The 21,618-nt window shown below is 31.5% G+C and overlaps 3 protein-coding genes across 7 annotated transcripts; 1 reads left to right on the forward strand and 2 right to left on the reverse strand.

Moving 5' to 3' along the window:
• Nucleotides 1–12,409: 12,409 nt before the first annotated feature.
• LOC129320957 (protein MHF1 homolog) lies at nucleotides 12,410–14,823 on the reverse strand. 2 transcript variants are annotated; one of them, XM_054966652.1, is made up of 4 exons: nucleotides 14,551–14,823; nucleotides 14,323–14,394; nucleotides 13,005–13,088; nucleotides 12,410–12,851 (listed from the first exon to the last, which is right to left on the reverse strand). In XM_054966652.1, the coding sequence occupies exons 1-4, from the start codon at nucleotides 14,660–14,662 to the stop codon at nucleotides 12,727–12,729; spliced, it is 393 nt and encodes a 130-aa protein (XP_054822627.1). In that variant the 5' UTR covers nucleotides 14,663–14,823; the 3' UTR covers nucleotides 12,410–12,726. The 2 variants fall into 2 exon arrangements, with proteins under 2 accessions (XP_054822627.1, XP_054822628.1); XM_054966653.1 differs by having other exon boundaries at nucleotides 13,005–13,085; nucleotides 14,551–14,812.
• Nucleotides 14,824–16,243: 1,420 nt separating this feature from the next.
• On the forward strand, nucleotides 16,244–17,947 carry LOC129319756 (trihelix transcription factor ASR3-like). The gene is made up of 2 exons (XM_054964828.1): nucleotides 16,244–17,165; nucleotides 17,628–17,947. Exons 1-2 carry the CDS (start codon nucleotides 16,430–16,432, stop codon nucleotides 17,945–17,947), a joined length of 1,056 nt encoding a protein of 351 aa, XP_054820803.1. The 5' UTR covers nucleotides 16,244–16,429.
• Nucleotides 17,422–20,140, reverse strand: LOC129320899 (magnesium protoporphyrin IX methyltransferase, chloroplastic). Of its 4 annotated transcripts, none has more exons than XM_054966574.1 (3): nucleotides 19,390–20,140; nucleotides 18,636–19,049; nucleotides 17,422–17,791 (listed from the first exon to the last, which is right to left on the reverse strand). In XM_054966574.1, the coding sequence occupies exons 1-2, from the start codon at nucleotides 19,957–19,959 to the stop codon at nucleotides 18,648–18,650; spliced, it is 972 nt and encodes a 323-aa protein (XP_054822549.1). In that variant the 5' UTR covers nucleotides 19,960–20,140; the 3' UTR covers nucleotides 17,422–17,791; nucleotides 18,636–18,647. The 4 variants fall into 4 exon arrangements, with proteins under 4 accessions (XP_054822549.1, XP_054822550.1, XP_054822548.1 ...); XM_054966575.1 differs by having other exon boundaries at nucleotides 17,422–17,812; XM_054966573.1 differs by lacking the exon at nucleotides 17,422–17,791 and adding an exon at nucleotides 18,429–18,529 and having other exon boundaries at nucleotides 19,390–20,139.
• Between the last annotated feature and the right edge of the window lie 1,478 nt (nucleotides 20,141–21,618).

Raw genomic sequence — 21,618 nt, forward strand, 5'->3', positions numbered from 1 at the left:
AAATTTATAAATCCTGCAACATTTGTAAAATTTTTCAGTGTGGGGCAAATAATAATGTGCCACATCAATATATTATAAGATAACAAATTGGAGCCGATTGTGATAAGTGGTGACATCTTTCCTTTTCACGCACACACGCACATGGTAATTTCTTTTTCCTAGTTAGCTATGCAAGCTCTTGTATATTTTTAAGAAGTCTAGATTAATCATTGAACTTGTTTTTTTTTCTTCCCCTGTTTTTTTTTTCCTACCAAACTTTTCGTCCTCTGTTATTTTGCCAAATTTCGTTCAATTTTTTTTTCGCATCTATTGCAAATCTTCGATTATTTGTGTATGTAAATACAATAAATGGTTATTACTGCATTGCACTGCATGACTAACAATAGTTTAAGATATGCCTATTAGACAATAATTTCCTTTCATTTGCGAAGTAGATCATCATACGTTTAATTATGGAAGCGCGCTAATGAATTTTTTATGCATACTTCTCGTACGAAATTATAAACAATCCATCTAGAAGGAACTTGTTTTTGTTATCAGCGAAGAATCTCGCAAACTTACCACACAAAAAAAATTACATAATTTTAAATCTAAGAAAATGGGGGAAATTTGAGTAAAGACGGAGGTGAGGTTCAAAGAGGAAATCGCTTAAAAAAAAAAAAAGGAGAGAAGACTGCATTATTTTAGTGATAAAACTAAATTTAAAAAGAAAAAGACGAAAACATATAAAGCGTGTTTGGATAACCAAATTAATTAATTTTAAAAGTTAAACTCTGATTTTATGAACATATATTCAAACATCTCTCCTACACGTTAAAATTAATAATAAATTTAAAATTATGATTTTTTTTAAGTTATTCAAACACTCATTATACATAGCAGAATCAATTATAAATTTAAAAATAATTTTTTTAAAAAATTATTCAAACACTTTTATTTTATACATGTCAAAATTAATTATAAACCTAAAAATGTTATTTGCAAAACAATTTATATGATTTTTAGATTAATTTTTAAAAAATTATAATTAAAAAATTGAATTGAAAAATATGCACTAATAGATTGATTTTAACATGTATCCAGGTGTTTGGACATTTTCAAGAAAATCACAATTTTTGGTTTATAATTAATTTTGACATGTATTGTTGTGTTTGAATATTTTAAGAAAAAGATGGTTTTAAATTCATAATTAATTTTAATATGTAATATGAGTTTTTAAATATATTTTTATAAAATCATAATTTTACATGATTTTTAATTTTACCTTTCAATTTTGATTAAAATCATTGTCATTGATCAATTTTATAAATCAATTATATACCATGTAAAACATGGTTATGAAATTTTCGAGTTGACTTTTTAAGTTTAATGTTTTTATGTTATAACTTATAAAATTAAACTCATTCGTAAACTCAAATTAAATACAAATTTGATCAAAATTAAAATTATTATAAAGACCCAAAGAAAACAGGACTCGGCTTCTCTCCTTTGAGAGAAGCCTTATCTGCCTCTCTTTTAAGGTAGAAGCTTAATTTAGACGACATAAATTTAATATTTTTATTTACATTTTTAAAATAAAAAATATATAAAAATTGTAAAAAAATTGTAATAAATATACTTATTAATTTGATAAACCAAATTTAATATAAATGATCTAAAATTAATATTAAATTTTTTAATAAATTTATTATTCTATTCAAAATATATTTACACTATTTAGAATATATGTGAAAAGTTATTTTAAATTTTTTATATTAAATTTAAATCATTTATATTAAATCAGAAATTTTAAATTGATAAATATATTTATTAAAAAAATTTATAATTTTTATATATTTTTTATTTTAAAAATATAAATAAAACATAAAAAATAAAACTATTAAATCTGTACCGTCCAAATCTGGACGGTCCAGATTCTCCTCTGCCTCAAAGGAGAGGCAGAGGAGGCTTCTCTCCTCCAAGAAAACGTAAGCGTTGCCTGGTGGTCAATAGTAACGAACACAAATTTCGGAGCTTCCACGACACAAATGAAACAGTAACTCCATTCGAAGACCACGTTACCTGTCTCTACTTCTGTTTCGTGTTCGGTTTGAGTACGGTGCTAATCTGTCGTATCCGATCTTCTTTCCTTATTTCTTTATCATTATTTTTTTATTTTTTGGAAATTAAAGCATATCAAAATGCTTGGGGTAGTACAGAAGGCAGCCGGAAGCCCGGTTTTAATAACGGAAGTTGTCAGCTCTACAACGAATCAACGTCCATATTTAAAATCATGTTAGAAAAATATTAATATTTAATATTCAATTATATTTTAAACATTACTCCTAATAAAAAAATATTTATGCACAATAAAAAAATATATCTTAAATTGTGAATTTTTTTAAAAAATGATAATAAATTTATTTTAAATTATATAAATAATAATTTAATCTCTTAAAATATCATAATTTTATTGAAATATTTAAAGACTTCTCTATCATTAATAAATTTATATACATGATCAAAATGCTCTTATTAAAAATAAAATGATCATAATTTTTATTTAAATAATTAATTTTTTTTATATTCACAACAATACAATAACAAATTACACTTTGCATATCAAATTCTAAATCTGTTATTGCATTATTGTAAATATAAGAAAAAAAGTTATGATTATTTAAATAAAATTTGTTATCATTTTATTTTTAACAAGGGCTATTTTGTCATTTATATAACTTTATTAATGATAAAAAAATTCTTAAAAATTATAATAAAATCATGACATTTTAAAATATTAAATTATCATTTATATAATTTAAAAAAATTTTATTATCTTTTTTCCTTTCTTTCGTTTGCTGTATTAATTACTCCCCACTTTTTTAATATAGGAAAAACCAATATGCGCTTTTGTTTTATGTATAAATAAACTTGTAAACTTTAAAAAGTATTTATCATATTTTTTAAATTGCTTCTTGAAGTTAATATTTATTTTTATTAGGCACATTTTTTTCTTTAATTATACAGATAATTTAGTTTAAATTTTTTAATTTCAAATATAATTTTATTGAGAATTAGTCATTAATCAATTATTTTATATATATTGAAGGTACGATCCTTCTCGTGTTCACTCCAACATGGGCATTTATCCGCCTCGCGCTCCAAGAATAATTGATTTTGAGGCAATTCTATCAGTTCATTTGTTAATTCAGCTATTAATTACTTTTTTTTTTTGAGCAAAAACAACTATTAATTACTTGACAGTGTTGATTTATTGAGGATGGATGATTCGGCGGACAAACTTGAAGCATTGCCGGTTTACTGTTCATTTCTACCTTTGCACGCTGAATTTTTACAAGAACACTAATATTTATGTATTGTTTACTGATTTTATTTATAAATAATTTTTAATATGTTTCATTAATATTAAAAAAATTTAAAATTTATTAACTTTATTTTAAAATTTAATAAGTTTTTAACTTTATTCGTATTAGATATACATACTTCAAAAACATATTTTTTCTCTCCAGTATTTAATGGAGGGTAAAAAATTATAATAAAAATTTAATAATATGACTTATAGATAAGATCAAAAAAATTATTCTCTTTTTACTCTATAGATAGAATCAGAGAAAATATCACAAAATTAATCGTATAATAGCTCACAAAATAGATGGTGACACGGTGGAAAAACAAAAATAACTTGTAAAACTAGAAATTATAATACTTCAATGAAAATATGTATAAGGATCAATTATCTTTAAATGACAGCACATGCACCTGCTCCCATAAGATGCCACCATCCAGCAGCCACTTTTAATTTATATCGCCAATCATTTATTCTGAACATCTCGTTCGTTATGTTCTGATTATTTTATTTTAAATTTAATTATTATATTATATTATATGAATTTATTTTATTTTACTTTTTAAAGCCTTGCTGTTTGATTGTATGCCACTCGACAACTAATTCAGATTATAATAGTATTATCGCCTGTCATTGAGGATCAGTTGCCTTTTGTTGCTGTCTCCTTGGCGTGCTTTCTGCTTTAGTTCTTGCTCTTAACACCCACAATTATTGGCGAGGTTTTTTTTTTTTTTAAGACATAGTAATTAATTGCCAGATTTTAAAACTTTTTACAAGTTTATAACTGAGGAAAAAATGAGTCTTGGGATTTATTCTATTTGAGAGTTTACTAATACTTCCTTTTTATTGTTTAATTTAGAACCTCTTAATTCTGCAATACAGGAGACGATGTTTAAAAAAAAAGAATGTCTAATTTATTTTTTCATTTTTTTACTTATAGACTGCTTCTAAAATGGGAGAAATTATTAAAAAAAGGTATTTAAAACGAGAACAGCTTCCTTCCCATCATGTTAAAAAATATAATATATTTTTAATTAAAAATATTATCTCTAATAAATGAGTTAATTATCTTTAAACATCGCCTTTTCATATTTTTCATTATTTAATAGAAGATGTTTTGCTAAAAATAAATATAAAATAATTTATTTATTAATGATATTTAAAAAAACTTAAATATATTTTAAAATATTAAAAATAACTTATATTTTTAAATAAAGAGAGTGTATACAATCTCACTTGTTTTTTGGAAAAAATTAATGTCACCTTGATGAGTTATTTGAAATAAGCTGGGTAAATATTTATAGACACGAATGAGATGTCGATTTTTCCAGGGCATTTGGGTTTCCAGTGCTTATTTCTCAGGATTGGAATATTATTTGCGTAGCTTTTAAATAAGACATGAAGGGATTAGAGTTTGGAAAACAAGGATTAAAGTTACGGATTTGTGAATTTAATTTTATCATTTAAATCTCTTTCTCTCTCCCATTCCCACTCTGTGTGGTGAAATCCCGCTCCATCTTTATTCGGCCAAAAGGTATCAGCGTCTTTAAATATTCGATATCCGCACACCCTACTCATTGGCCCTCGTTAAATTAACGATGTAGTCTGTATTAAAAAGAAAATTGAACTATTTAATATCGCTTCTGTTAACTAAAAAGATATCCTCCTGACTTTTTCAATGTGCTTGACATGCTCATGAATTGAGCCGCTAATTTGGGCGGATCAAGTGTATTCTGACAGGTCCAAATAAGTCAGGGCTTAAAGAAAAGCTCAATAATCAAACTTGGCTTAAATTTTGAATTTATTTGAAACGTCCAAGTACCCGTTCTAATTTTTAAAATTAATTATTTTTATTTATAAAAATATGAAATATATTTTTTGGGATGCTTAAAATTAATTATTTATTTTGCTATGTTTGTCTTTAAATCTTTTCAGATTTATTTGAGCTGATCTCATCAGATTTGACTCAAGCTGGAGGCGCTGCTTACAAAACAGAGTAAGATAAGGTCCTAATTATTAAATGATTACTTGGATCACGTAACAGGAAAAAAAAAAGTATAGAATGATACTCCCTAAAAATAATAAATACTTAAAGGAGTAATATTTAAAAAATATCATTACTAAAAATTTATTTTTATTAAAATATTTTATATTATTTTAAAATGTTGAATTGTTTTTAAAAGTATTTAATAATTTAGAACGGATGAAATAATAAATACTTGGAGGGTTTTTTTTTCCCTGTGCAGAATACCTGAAAGGAACTCTCTTTTTTCCCCCGTACAGGGTGCCTGAAAAGGGTTCATTACGAAGCAGCAAGATTGGCAGGGGATGGTCCAAACTCCGAAGTCCAAACGTACAATAGCGCAGGATTTGAGTGGATGAGAGAACAGAGTACACACGTGGCGTGATGTTATTAGTGGAGGCATTAATGATTGGGACTGCTTCCATTCATTATGAAAATTCATTCTAGGCTAGTGATATTAAAGTGAAGTTAAAATATAAGATAAAATTATTTTATTATCTCCCATCTCCTCAAATTTTCTGTTAAAATTATTTATTTTTTTACATAAAGTTATTTATTAATCTATAAAATTTATTTATATTATAATTAAATTTTAATTTTATTATGAGCATTTTAATCATGATAAAATAAATTATTTATTGACCTATATAAAATTATTCATTGATATATGATAGTTATTTTTATTATTATGAATCTTACTTTTATTTTAAGTATTGTAATCATAAGATGAATTGTTTACTTCTTTATATTAATTTATTCATTTATTTATAAGAGTTAGTTGTGTTATTAGTAAACAATTTTGTAGGGAAACCAACAACTTTTTATATGTCAATAAACAGCTTTTCGTGAGGAAATAAACAACTTAAGTGGAAAATCAAAGGAAATGAGAAATGATAAGGTAATTTTACTGTATATTTCAATGTTATTTCAAAACCCTTGCTTTGAAATGACTTTTCATAATTTAAATGACAATTTTTTATTAAATATAATGAAAGAGTCCCCACATGTTTTGTTTTGTCCTCGAGGTGGGGGAACATGGGACTCCTAGGATTGGGTAGAGGGGATCTTTCATTTTTGTGAGTTTCAAACCAATGCGGTCCCCCCACCCTATCGGTTTAGCTAATCCATCCGCGTGAAGTTGTGAACATAGCGCCGTGGGTAGGAAACCACAGCATTCAATTCGCTCTAATTCAAAAATTACAATCTTATCAACACAAATTAAGCTCAGATCATTGTATGGTTGACAAAAAATAAACTAATGATATGGAACTTTTATTTATAAAGGAAAAATTATAACATGTTTAACTTATTTTTAAATTGAAAAAAAAGACAAAATGAGCCCATTTTTGACAATAACTTCTTCATTGTGAACATTTTTAATGCTCAAGAGGCTGGCAATTAAACATTAAGGGTATTGCAAAATTTTATTTCACGGACAAAGTTTGCCATGTCAACTTGAATCCTTCATTTTTTCTTTTCAATAAAACAAAGAGTAAGCTGCACTATAATAGAAATTATCTCCTTCGAAGTACTCAAAATATTAATGATAAAAGACAAATATTTTTAAATTAAGTTGTTACATATATATAAGGATTGAGATTTGAACCTCAATCACTTATTTGAATAATAAAAGTTTTTATCATTCATGCTGACTTCAATTAGTGGCAAACTTGGATTGTAGTGAGGGATGAAAGTTGCGTTTGAAATAGGTAAAATGTGGGGGTAACAAAATAAACGGAGAATTAAGGGAGGAGGGAGAGTATTTGAGTTGATAGAGAAGATGTGATGGCGAAATAGCAACAGCATGGAGATTTTTGGGAAGCAAAGGATTCTTCCACCCTCACGTCACATGCAATGATGGAAGTTGCGTTTGCGTTTATACCGTAATTGTAAATGTCGAGGCTCGAATCCAACACAGATAAAGATATCTCGAAATATTTTGAAAAACTAATATCAATGACCAATATTATAACTCTGGCCAAAAAGAATTATCAATGTCATAAAAAGCGAGATGAAGTATTGGTCTTTGAAGTCTAGTTTCAAATCATGAAAACGATACCACTAATTCCTTAAAACGTGGAAGTGGAGGAAGTTTTTATGAAAAAAATCATTTTGTGGGCTTTTATGGTTTTGGTTTAAATTTTTTAAAATAATTAGAATAAAAAATTATATTTTTAATCATTTTAAAAAATTACTTTAAATAGCTTTTAAAAATAATTTAATGTGGCATACAAGGGATAGTATTTTAAAAAATGATGGATGCAAAAATATATCATAAAATAAAAAATCAAAGGATATATTATAAAATTTAAAATAACTTATTAATAGTGACTTTTTTAATTAATGTAATCAAACATAAAACAATCTCTGTTTTTTTATACAATTTATAGAAATTAAACATCTTCTTATAAAACATCTTAAATTATCTAAAAATTATTTATTTTTAAATTTTAAATAAACAAACCCAAAATGAGAAGGCGGTTATTTCTAAAAAAAAATTAAAAAAATATGGAGCTCGAAGAGTTAGTGGAGTGGCTTGGGACTAAGTGAAGCTTGTTTACAATAGGGGAGAGGAGAGATCTGATAACTCAAGGCACCGTTGGAATCACCGTCACAATTAAAAGACGAATCAAAACAAGCATCTTTAGATAATTCTTCAGCAGTTCCTTGTTTCCTCGCTACACATTGTTTGAGTGTCTTTAGAGTGCTGTCTTCATTTACATGTGTTGGCTATAGCTGGTAAAATCTAGTCTGAGTCGTGTCTAAGGACACTGTCCTTAAGAGCTATTCCGCCACATTGGATTGATCGCACAGCAGCTCCTCAAAATTAAACAGACTCTTTCTATTAAAAGTAGGGACACAGAATAACAGAAACTCACAGAATATGCTCAGGTGTATAATAGAAGAGGAGAAAAAGGCTAAGAGTACTAAAACTCTCTGAACTTGTGGCAAGCATTTCCTTTATAGGCAGACCTCATAACGCTGGGCAATAAAACCACCTTAATCACAATTAAAAAAAGATTTCAAATAATAATGTTGTTTAAATTATATGTTATAAATTAATAAATAAACTTAAATAAATAATTAATATTATTAATTTATAATAATTTCTTTTAAAATACTAAAAAATATTTATAATATCCAACAACATGCGAGGTCATGCATGGTACCGTCGATCTCTCCAATTCATCCAAAGTTCACTTTCCATCCACTTGCAATGTCTTGCTCCTTTCGATTTCATACAGTGATGGACCTAGAAAATTTATATTTTTTAAATGTTAGTTGGGGGAATTTATATCAAGCAATATTAATACCTTTTAAATGTAGTTATAAATATTTATTATTTAATAAAAATAAATATTTAAAAATTAATTGCACAAGAAATAATAAAAAAAACTATAAAATTATAATAAATTTAAAAATAAATTATTTTGATATAAGAAAAAATTATATTGAAAATGATAGAATAAGTGGTTGTTATTGATATTTAATGTCATACTCTGATAATCTTTTTTAATGAAAAGAATCATGCTTTTTTAAAATAAATATTTTCAATACAAACCATTAAAAAAAATTTCTATTTTATTAAAAAGTGTTATCTTCACAATGAATGAGTATGCATTAAAAATTAAGGAATCTGGCCTCGCAAGTTATATTTTAGAAAATAAATATTAATATTTTATTTGAAAGGTTGAAAAAATATTTAATAATATTTTATTATATTCTTATATTTATAATACGAACCAACATTCTTTTTAGTTTCTCATATTGATACCTTTATCCACTACAAAATCAATGATCAAAATAATATTATCTTTTTCGGTTGAACGAGTAAGAAAATGTTCGAGTAATAAAAAGTGAAGACTTGAATTTGTTTTTTTAAGAAGTCAAGGGATGCAAGGGCAATATTTTTTTGGGAGAGGACCCAAAGTGGGTTTTCCCCTATAACAATTATGACATGACATTGGTATTCGTGGGGACAACTGCCCCATTTGCTCAGACGTGGGTTCGTCCTCGGTTTCATATGCACGTCACACTTTAGGAGAAATTCGTGGTTTATTTTATTTTATTTTTATTAGCCACTATGCAAAAAAGATTGATTCTTGATTACTTTTTTTTTTTCTAATTAGATAGTAATTTAAAAGTTACTTTAGGAGAAGGAAATTGTTTTTAAATATTTTGCATTTAATAAGATTTTTTAACAATATCAATAATTTAATAACCTCTTAAAACTCTAATGATATAATTAGAAGTGACTGATGTCAAATAAATAAATTATTATTTATTACAATTCATGAACATGTACATTGACCAGCGTAGTTCTTCACAAGCGCGCACACACATCAATAAATGTAGTGTACACATGTAAAAAATACATGTAATTAAATACAGAAATTGAAAAGAAATGCTACAATACAATATGTATTTATTTTACCTATCTTTTCATTTTCAACTACAATACTGTTCTTTTTTCCAAGGAAAAAGAAAAAAAGAGGAGAGGGAATACTTGACTGGGATAAAACGCAAGAACTGAACTAAACTGAAACACAAAAAATTGAAACTGCTCATCAGTGGGCCCCGCTATTACAGCCCCATTGATAACATGTACTCCTCGCCTCAACTGCCCCTCGTAACAATGTGCCTTCGCTGTCGCTCCGCAACCTCTTTTGTTTCTTTCTTATTCAAAAGCCAGCTCCCACGTAGCTTATCACTTCTCCACGTTTTCCTTTCTCCAAAAAATGCCCTTCTTACCCTGCACTCTGTTTTTTCTATGAACTATATTTCACTTCACATTATCCAAACACTTCAGCTCAAGGCTTTGCCTCTTGGGAACTCATGATCTATTTTTTTAAAGTCTACATGGTATAAAAACTTGTCTTATTTTTTCCCTAGGAGTGAAACGCACGTTGACTGGTCTAACGAAACGTACAAAGCGACCGAGAGGATAGGGAGCGGATTATTTTTGAAAAGGACGTTATATGGAAGCGATTGAGAGGAAACGGATGAGGATCACATTTCCATGCACCCAAGCCCCAAGGGAGGATAAGGATATGAGGAGGTCAAAGCGGCAAGGATGGGCTGTTACTGAAATCGAAAGAGCTCAGAAACGCTGCGTTTTCCAATGGCTGATCTCTCAAGTTTTGAGCTTTCTCAGCTCTGACCAGCTTTTAACTCGCTGAGTCTGCTTTGTCTCTGAGATAAGAACCTGCCAAAATCAGCTTCAACAGTTTCTGCTTTCTCCCCATTTCAACCTGCTTGCTTTTTTGATTGAGTGCATCGTACTTCACTTTTCAAATTTAAAGATTCCTGCTACATTGATTCACTCCCTCCAAAAAAAAATTCCCGCCTTTTCTCCTTTCACCGTAGATAAACAAAGACCACATTATCAGGAGTGCTTTGCAGTTGCACATGAAAACGACAGTATTTTATCTATCATCGATTCATCATATCAAAGGTCCCGATTATTAGTCACCATAACTTGGAACATATAAATTTCAATGTCACAAGTGTAATTTGGGTAGAGGAATTAGTTGGAGTGTAAGAGCATTAATTAATAAAAAAAATTACGTATAAATTTCATAGAATAGACTTATTTATCAACATATCTTGTGAAATTTGAAACTATAATCAAGTCTTAAGGACTTAGGTGTAATTTAAAATTAATCTACAAAGATAATAATATTCTTACTTAATATATATTGTATCAATTAAATAATTAATTTATAACTATTTCTTCGACAATTAGCAACTATAATTTTAATTTTTTACAACTGTAATTTCATATATTTAATAGTTAAGTAATCATGTGTCATTAATAAAGTGTAATATTAATTATTTATAATTATTTTATTAAAAATTTATAACTATAATTTTAATTTTTGTAATTATAGCTTCACACATTTAATAATTAAACTAATAAATTTAACTATCGAATATATAAAGTTATAGTTATAAACAGTTAAAGTTATAATTATAAAATACTGATAAACTAATTATAAATTATTTGATCAATATAATATATATATTTTAATAGGAGCATTATTATCTTTTTATTTTAATTTTAAATTACACTTAATTTTTAAGAGACTTAATTGCAATTTTTTAATTTCATAAACTTTATTTGTAAATAAATTTGTTTCACAAAATCTATATATAATTTTTTCAAAATTAATATACTCTCCTAATCTTTATTATAAGATACCTTCTGAAATAATTTGTTAGTCTTTGATACAATGCAAATAAAAGGTTATTTATAACTATTTTTTAATTTTATTCTTTAAATTTAATTTTATAACTCCTCATATACCGTGTATTTTATTTCTATTTTTAATAAGAGTAAAATTTAAAAAATTATTTCAAGACATTTAATAAACTAATTACTCCTTCGTCTTAAATTATAGGACACTTTTGAAAAAGTTTTTCTATCCCAAAATATAAAACACTTTAAAAAAATTAAAATTTTATGAAATACACTAATTTAGATATTATCCTTTTTTTTTCTATAATTAATTTTCATTTCTTCTCTTTTTAATGTATTAAATGATTGACATTTTAAAAAATTTATATTTTTATTTTAAAAATATAAGATTGTTAAATCTATTAAATAAAGTTTATTACTATGCAAAATTTTATCTAAAAATGTCTTATGATTTAAAACAGAGGGAGTATTATTTTTTGATTTTAGTGAAGTTAAGCATAATTTGTAATACAGACTAAATAGAATATTGTATTATCATGCTAATATTAAAAAGGGCCTTTTCACTTCTGGGGCGGCGTTTTTCATCACCCTGAAGAATTTAAGTGTTTCATCCAAAACTAGAAGAATTTAAGTGCCTCGTGAACAATAACAACGGTTCTCATCGTGGAGAGACTGGGAATAATACTCTGCTCACCTCGTTAGTTTAAATATTAAAATCTTACTCTGGGATCTCCGTTACGCGCAACTCGCGAGAATAATACTCGTACGCCTGTCAGCTCTACCCAATGGCCTGAGCGTATCCGCTATGTAGGGGTCCAGGCAAAAAGAAAAGGGGGTGAAATTATTTACATCAAACCATTAACATTCATTTTTATCCGGAGCGCCAAAAGGCTTGCATATAATAATAGGTCTATCATGTGGTCGCACCGTGCCTTAGGCACGAGGCAGGAAGAGGCATCCACCATATAGCCCGTGACTGTTTCTTCGTTGCGATGCAGCGATGGGTTTCTGAGGCAAAGGGGAATCACGAAACACAAAGTACTTCCTTGACAACTACAACAGAATAATAACTTTGTGGTGACAGATACCTGGCTAATGTATTGGATAGCAGAATGCAAGAACATTCCAAGGCCCGAATGTTTATCTGGCGTACGTACATTAAGTTGTTGCTTGCTCTTGCTTCTTGGCTGCTTTCTTTCTCTTCCTCTCAGATTGCGGCTCTTTAGTTTTTAAGTCAATGGAGAAGGTCCTCAATAAGGTAGATAGATGCTCATTTCGATGAGCTGAAACCAAAATACTAATGGTATGTAATTGAATAGTATAGACCAGTTGGCAGTAGAGTGATAATTTGGCAGTCGTAATTTTATGATTCCAGGAAAATGATGAAAGTAAAAAAAAAGTGATTATCCCTGAGAACTGAGTAAAACGAAACTCACCTGAAAGTATGACATCTTCCATGTTTACAGATTTACGATTTGCATGCTGAGCGAATAGTTCAGTATCCTTAGCCAGCTGCTCTGCTTGCAAGACAGTAACTGAGTTCAGTCGACGTTGCCTACGAATGACTAAAGCTCACTGGCATTCAAAGGTATGCAACGAGTTCACTTTGAAGTTTTATGCCTTCGGACAACAAGCATAAAGGTCGGTTATAGCCTACTGATAAACAGTACTACAGATTCCTTGCTCTGAAATGAGAAGTCTACTTCACAGGCTTCTATTCCAAGCAAATCACTGTGCCTTTGGTTCTAGAAGGCATCAATTTGATAATGGACAACGAGCAGTGATGGGGGCAGCTTCACTCAGTAATAATTTGCTATATTTCTAATTGTAATTGGCACTGAAGAATACAGCTTTATCATATATGCTATAAATACATTTTCCCCCCGAGTCATGGTATAAAATACTATTATCAATTCATCTTGACAATGACAGCAACAAAATCCAGACATACATATTATCCAAATAAGAGACATGATATATCATTAATTTTGAAACTAAAACTCGTCAGCATGGAAAGTCTGCAGTAATAAATATACAAGAAAATGGTTTATTCATTTTATTCCCCGAATAAATGTACAGATTACATTCGATCAGTGGCTTGCCTCCTGTAACTTGCATGAAACATGCAAGTGATATCAGTAATAATGACCTTCTGAATGTAAACACACTCTACATTCTACAGAAGCCAACCATTGCTTGTTTCATGCCTCGTTATACATTAATTCGATAAATCCAAATGGGCTAGACGCTTGTGCCAATGATACGTACAAGTCACCGTAAGAAGAATAAAATTTTAAAAATATTTTAAGCCCGCAAACTGAAGCTACACCAGTATGCCTAATCATCCTGTTTTGTATATTAGATATTATAATCACCCATGGAAAGAATGTGGATAACGTTTTTGTCGTATCGCGGACTTCCATTAAAGTTTCACCCATCCCAAATCAATAATTATTTTACATGCACTTTAGTAAGCAACTAATTAGAACAATGCAGAACACGGCATTAATACACTACTTAATTTTCATCACGAGCACAGTTAGATGGCATGAAATTGCATGAAGAATTAAGCGTCGTTTCTTAATTCCGTAATATAGAGTACGATAAAGTTAGCAGGCGAGTCTATTACTAAATTACAAATTTTAATTCTGCATCCACATAGGAGCAGATAAGGCTTGTTGTCGTTGTTGTATCCACAGAGTAGCGGATAACACAAGAATCGCAGAAAGAAATAGGAGGGAAGTAGAGTAATACCGGCATACTTGAAAGCCAAATCAGCAACGCAGGCCACCACGACTTCCGAAGCATCCATGCCGTTCCTCTTAGCTGCGCAATGTTTTCTCGAATTAAACAAAAAAAAAATCCGACGTGAAATTAGAGAATCTCCAATGTCGTTGACAGAAAGTTCGTGTTCCTTTGGCATTTAGTATTGGCAGTTAGTTGGATAAACGGAAGGAAAAACAGTGAGCGAAAGAATTGAACCTTCAGTTTCGGCGATGGAGATGGCGGAGAGCCTAAACCTATCTTTCAGGACTTGGGTCTTCGAGTCGATTCCTCCTCTTTCCACTTCTTCGACTCCAGCAACACCTTCCATTGCGATCGATCTGATCTTCCCTTCCCTTCGGTTTTGGTGCCCTTTTTCCCCAGTCTCTTGTTGGAGGGAAATACAATTGAAATGGCGGTGGTTTATAATGGAGAAAAGTGGAAGACGTTCGGGCCCCAATTTTAAATGGGCCGTATCCCATTTGGGCTGGGTCTTGCACCTGTCGCGTATCAAGCCCACCAAATAACAACTGTAACAAATTATGCAATGGCAGACCAAACAGTGAACATTATTCTTAAAAAAGGTAAAAATATTCCTTTGGCAAAAAAAGTAAAAATATTAAATAAATTAATTGAATTAAATATAGTCTTAAAATTAAGGTTGCACAATTAAGTCTCTTAACTGCGTATAATTCCAATAAATGTCATGAATTTGGAAGAAATAATGCAGCTTAATATCTATCATGAAATTAATGTATGCTTAACTTTCTTTCATTTTTAATGAAACGCTATTTTATTTCTACCACTTTAGTAAGATAATACTTGAAGAAATGATATTAAAGTATCAGACTCTATTGGAATGTCAATATTCTCAAAGTAGATTTTTTTTTATTTTGGTGTTGTGAATCCTTACGTTTGATATTTGTATTGTGTGCACAGGCAATATATATGATATAAAATTGAAAGTTGATTTGCGAAACATTTCTTTTTTTTTTTTAAACGATAGGTCAATGATCAAATGAATCATCCAATACTTTCATTCTTTTTGGGTTAAGAAATTAAACATGCTTTTGATTTCTTACCGAAAAAGTATACAGATATACATGATAAAATAGACCAAAACAAACCAATCGGAGTTAAGTCCGAACAAAAGAGGCTATTTCCTCGCATCATGGAAAACCAAGACTCTATTTTCATTGGAAAATGTGCATTGCATCAAACATAACTGCTACTGATAAAAATAAAATATTTAAAATTAAATTTATTATTTAATATTAAAAATTAAATTTATTATTTAATCGGTCAAGACATTGTTTCAAAAGATAATAATTAAAACTGTAATAGAATTGTTATTAAATTAGTTATAAACAAATATTTTATTAAACTTGACAAGAGACTAGTTTATCAATTCAAACCGGCGTTAACCTGAATTTCCACATAAAGGGTATATGCAATTTCAAAAAATATAATAAAACAAAAGATGGATTAACAGGAGTAAAAAAACTATATATATATATATATTTATTTATTTATTTATAAATTATAAAAATCTAGCAAATATTCTAAACAAGGGTGTTCAAAGTCTGCTCCTGACTTCCAGTTCCTTCCATCTTGCTTCCAATATGTGATTCATGTGATTCAATCTGGTAATAGCCTGCCAACCGTTACTTCCTTCTTTTTCTTGTACAATTCTCATACCTCGAGTCTTGAGACACTTGTCAACTCTTTTTGGGTTTTGCCTTTCAACCGCACCCAGGCAGCCAATGAGCCGTTGAATATCCAAAGGAAGTTATAAATGGAGATATCTATATCAATGGCAGTAAATCAAATTTTTTTAAATTATTGGATAGAGTAAATCGCTGCTTATTAGGAAGAGAGAGAGCACCTTTTTTCGAGCCTTCAAATTCTACACATGAACAAGTGAATCAGATTAGAAAGGAAAGGTAAGTTACCTTACGAATAACATCAAATCCAACTTAATTAGGAACAGTATAAGAGAGATGAAGTGGCATTGACCTACAACAGAAGCTCCCTGCACTTTGCTATTTGCATGTCAGCCTAATTCCCAAATTTGATCATTCAAAGACATCATCAGCTCATGGAACAGGAACAAGAGAAAACATGCGAAGATGTCGACGCTTCGCCTGCTCCAGCTGAAACCCTTCAAACAGAGACTTGTGCTCCCAACAATGAAAGAACCAAAACGACAAGACACCCTCGATGGAGCAGACAGGAAACAATCATCCTCATAGGAGCCAAGAAGGTGGTTGAGAATGGAGGGACAACGGTTTGCCGGCTCACCCAGTCTGAACCGAAATGGGATATGGTCTCATCGTTCTGTCAAAAACATGGCGTGAACAGAGGGCCTGTTCAGTGTCGAAAGAGATGGAGCAATCTTCTAAGCGACTTCAAGAAGATTAAGAAGTGGGAGGCGAATATAAAGAAAGGTTCGGAGTCATTCTGGATGATGAGGAACGATGAACGGAGGGAGAAAAAATTGCCAGGTTTCTTCGACGGAGAAGTGTACAACGTATTAGATGGAGAAGCATGCACGGCTTTGGCATTTCCGTTGAAGCTGATTAAGGTGTCAAAAGCGGAGAATGGTGATGGAGTTGCAGCAATGACGTCGGAGCAATGCGAGGAGAATGAGGAGGAGGAGGAGGCAGAGGCCATCGTTGACAGTGAGAAGACGGTTTGGAGCACAGAGGACGAAGCCTTTGAGATCATCACTAGTGGGAAGAAAGTCACTGGTCCGTTAAATGCTTCAGGTGTTGAGGACACAATCACGATAGGGAATCCCCAAAACACGCCCTCTCATCCTAGGCTTAGTTCAGGTACGGTACAAAGTCCCATAGAAATCGCCTCGGTTTGGATTTTTGTTTATTTCATACCAAATTCAGTTTTTAATTACATCGCGTAAATATTGTCATCTGAAACTCAATTTATTAGATAAAAGGGAAAAAAATATCTGGATGAAGTAATTCTTGCTACAAAATGGATTGGCAAACCAGTAATTAGCAATGATATGTTTATTCATGGGTACTTCATCCGACAGAACCAGCACCAAAACGGCATGTCCTGAGCAATAGATAATCTAAAACATGATATTTTATTACCAAAAAGGCATTCATGGCATTTTTTATACATTTTTTTGACTCAACGCTTACGAATCATAAGTATTAACAATGAAGAAGCTTTCCTGATCCTACTTTTGATTATCCACCATAATTAGTTTCATGACTGTAGTAACTCCCACGTCTATGCACATCTTTGTTGTTTGATAAATGATTCAACAGTACATAGAGAACCCAAGCATCCACTTCTATGGAAATCTGAAGCGAATTACACAGGCCCCGGCGAAAGAATAGAGACTATGCCCCAAGAGGAGTCCAAGAGAAGGCGAGTGTCACCAGACAGTCATGAGGACACCACAGCTTGCAGGAATCCGTTGATGAAAATACTGAGAAGGAATGGAAACATACTGAAAGCTCATCTTAGCGATCAAAATATGAGTTATCAGTTAGCCAGGGATCAGCAGAAGGAGCAAACAAGCAACATAGTTGCTGCACTTGGCAAGCTTACGGACGCGCTAACAAAAATTGCTGAAAAGCTATAAAAGAAATCAGAATAACAAGAAATGTCTTTCAGGAGCACCAGGAGTACGGGCATCTTCCAATTATGTTGATTTTGCCCTAGACTTCATGGTTATCTCTTATATGTTTTCCTTTTAAACAGGCATCTATATTTATTCCTCAAATCATCTGTCAGCATGATTTCCATTTAGTCTTGCCATGCTACTTACAGTGTTCTCTCCCTCTTCCTCGTAGAGTAATTTCCTTTCCTTTACTCGATCATGTAATCAATAAAGGAATACGTAATGAAAGATCAAGCGCATTAGCATTTTATCCAAGATCGTGTTTACTGTTTTCTGTAATAACATTTTGCATTTTTCCAATGCTTAGAGCAATCATCAGAATAAAATATCTTGAGATTTCAAGAACACATGCCGGAACCACGCCTCCTGATGACAAAAGAAGGAATGTCGCTAACAAGCCTTTGGGGCAAACTAGTTGAAATGGAAAAAGAAATAAAGGAGATGCAACGAATCGGTTACTGTTCAATTTCAAATTGGTTTTTCTTCCTTTGAGAACAAGATGCATGGTTGCATCCATCAACACCTTCTACGCTGTGAAGAAATCTGTAATTACATGCAGAGAATGGTAGCATACATAGCAGAAAAAAGGCCTTAAAATCTACATTAGGATTCCCCTCTAAATTATACAAGTAGAATAATCAAAATTTACCTTTCATCATCACTACACAGGAACAGCCTCAACAAGCCTGGCAAAGTAAAATTGCGTTGTGATTAAACCTCTCTTCCGTATTTTCCAGCCAACCTTCCGCAACGCCTTCTCTACATCAGCCTCTGAGTGGAGATAGGCCCTTGTTGCCTTTGAAGGCCCTGGGAACAACTCTCCAACCCTCTTCAATAAATCATAATAAAATGTCTTTGGTGCAAAACTCAGAATCAATCTGCTCTTGGCCAATGATGCAAGGTGTGAAATCATCCCATCAGCCTTGCTTTGGGGATAATGAATCAAAACATCTAGGCAGATCACCGTATCATACTTGCCATCTAAGCTCTCCAGATCCTTAACTTCAAATTTCGGCATCACTGGCGCTGAACCATCTTCACTGTCTAGAAGTTGTTCTTTTGCCTGCATATACAAGGATAGATGAAGTGAGGTCCCAGGCTACTGTATAAAGCAAAAGAGTCAAAAACATTAGTGGACTCTTACTTGACTTTGTTAATTCGCATAGCTACGAATGAGTTCTTTCTCCATTGCAATGCAAGCCAAAGGACAGATGACAGAATATCTCGTTTGTTTAACTTTACCAATGAATTATGAGAAAGACCGTAACTCTGTACAAATTAACCTTTTAATTTATGTTCTTTTCCGCCTTGTTGCTCGAAGTACACACATCAGCGGTAATTTGACATTTTTTGAAACCGTTGACAGTTAAGAAAGGTCGGTATCCACTACACAGAAAGCTAACCTGTTTCTCGGCTTCAGCAACCATAGCAGCGGAGATATCAGCCGCGGATACAATGGCGCCCTCTTTTGCGAGAGGAATAGTGAGAGAGCCAGTACCACAGCCAGCGTCGCAAATTGTAACCCCTTGAAGCGGACCTTGGTCTTTCAACATCAGCAAGGTGTTCTCAACAGTCTTAGCGTGGCCAAGCCTAATATCTCGCTGAACCCTGTTAACATCATCGGTATCTCCATAAATTTTCTTCCACCTCTGGAAGCCGGAGTTATTGAAGTAATCCTTCACAACTTCTTTGTCATCACCGCCAACCTCCTCCGCCTGAAGCCGTCGACGCCTCTCGGGGTCAGTAAACGAAAGTACCGCAGCAAGTGCCGCGACGGAGCCGCCGCTAATCATTGCAATGGTGGTTCCGTCGATTGCTCCGGAGATATCGGTGGCGGCGGCGGTTGAGAGAGGCGGAATGGCGAATGCTGTTGCTAATTTTAGAGGTTTTTGATTGGTGCGTGAGAAACTGGGGAAGCGATTGATTGTTTTGGGAAGATTTAGTGGAGACGACAAGGTCGATGAGAACGCCATCTTTTGGTGGAAGTTTTTCTTCCTCTCACCGGCCGGTGAGAGTAGTGGGAGTAGGAATACGTGTAAACTTGTGGATCGGGAGAAAATCCAGGATAAGATAGCATTTGAGCATTGGCTGATTCTCGTGGGTCCCAGTTCTTGCCACTATACAAATCCGTTTTCCCATCTCTCTCCTCTTCTCTTCACTTTCCCATCCCTGTCTTAAGGCGAAGACGGAGGAAGTGGAAAGAAAAGAAGAAAAAGAAAAGGAGAGTCCTTTCAGGAGAGAGGAGTTTCTTCATTTATTTTTTTCCTTTTTTTTTTTTCGCTTCTCTAATCCTTACCCTTCATTGTATTCTATAATTTAAAAAAATTATTTAATGAAATGATAATAAATAATAAAGATTTAAAAAATGAAGAGAAAAGGAGAGAAGAAAAAGGAGGGGCCTCCCCCCAGTGCCTCCGCCCATGGATTTTTTTTTTCCCCTCTCTTTTGGGAGCAAGCACTTAACAACAGGGATGCTTTTCGGGTAACCAAAACTATTAGAAGCGGCCCCACTATTAGTCGATGTGCTATTTGCCAAATTCACAGTTCAAAAGTTAAACCTGAGTTGAATCATTTATAATTAAATTAATATGGTTTAAATATTATATATTAAAATTTATAGTTAAACTGATGAACTCAAGAAAAAATTACTAGTCAATCCCCATACATTTCAATTTTTAAAGTCATACAAACACAATACATGAAAGTTCAATTACATAATCAAGTACACACTTACACTAATAGTCTGATACAACCAACAAAGGATCAAAAGCAACTTTAAAGAGTCTAATGCACGCACCAAATCTTCATACTGTTCAATATTCATGAATCTACATTCAATTAAAAAATAACGTTCGATTGCAATATAAATCTTTTAAATTAAAATTTTTAGAATTATGCTGACTATAAGAAGTATCTCTTTCAACTCTTATAGCATCCACTGAATTCAAAATAGGAGACTGTGAAATGTTCACGTCTTCACCAACAGCTAAATACATGTTGAAACAAAAAATTAATAATTATATATGATAATGAAGGAATAAATTATAAACCAACCAACGCTTCAATGTAAAAGAAGAAGAGTTGGGATAAATTATAAAAACTTTTAGCTTGCCTTAATTTAGATTCAAGACCAGCATCGATTCCAAGGGTAGGAAGCATGAGTTGGAGTTTCCACATTCATAAAATATGATAAGTTTAATTAAAATTTATAGGATCATAATTAGCATTTAGCACCCAAAAGGCTAAAACCATTAAATAATAGATGTTATTTGTGATATATGAAGTATCAAATATGAACTATGAAGGTTGAAGGGAGCTCTAACCTATCAACGAAGACTAAAGAAGCAAACAACACACACTTGATAGATAAATGAGGAAGATGGAGTTGCGAGATGGAGGAAGATGGAACATAGTTGATGAGGACAAGTAAGCAATCGAACAGGGCTAAGAATCTAGTGGAATGACTTGAAGGAACTCAAACAATATGAAAATGAATGACATGGATAGAAGAAACTTAAAGGTCGAAATGGAACACGATTGCGACTCACGAGTAGTGGAGCATGATGATACTAATAAAGGATTGAGGAACACGAGAGAGGAGTGCAATTAGATTGATTGAAGAAGGTGGAAGA

The sequence above is a fragment of the Prosopis cineraria genome, unplaced genomic scaffold (genome assembly GCF_029017545.1).
Source record: "Prosopis cineraria cultivar Desert tree isolate PC_DT_omini unplaced genomic scaffold, ASM2901754v1 PC9, whole genome shotgun sequence".
Taxonomy (NCBI): domain Eukaryota; kingdom Viridiplantae; phylum Streptophyta; class Magnoliopsida; order Fabales; family Fabaceae; genus Prosopis; species Prosopis cineraria.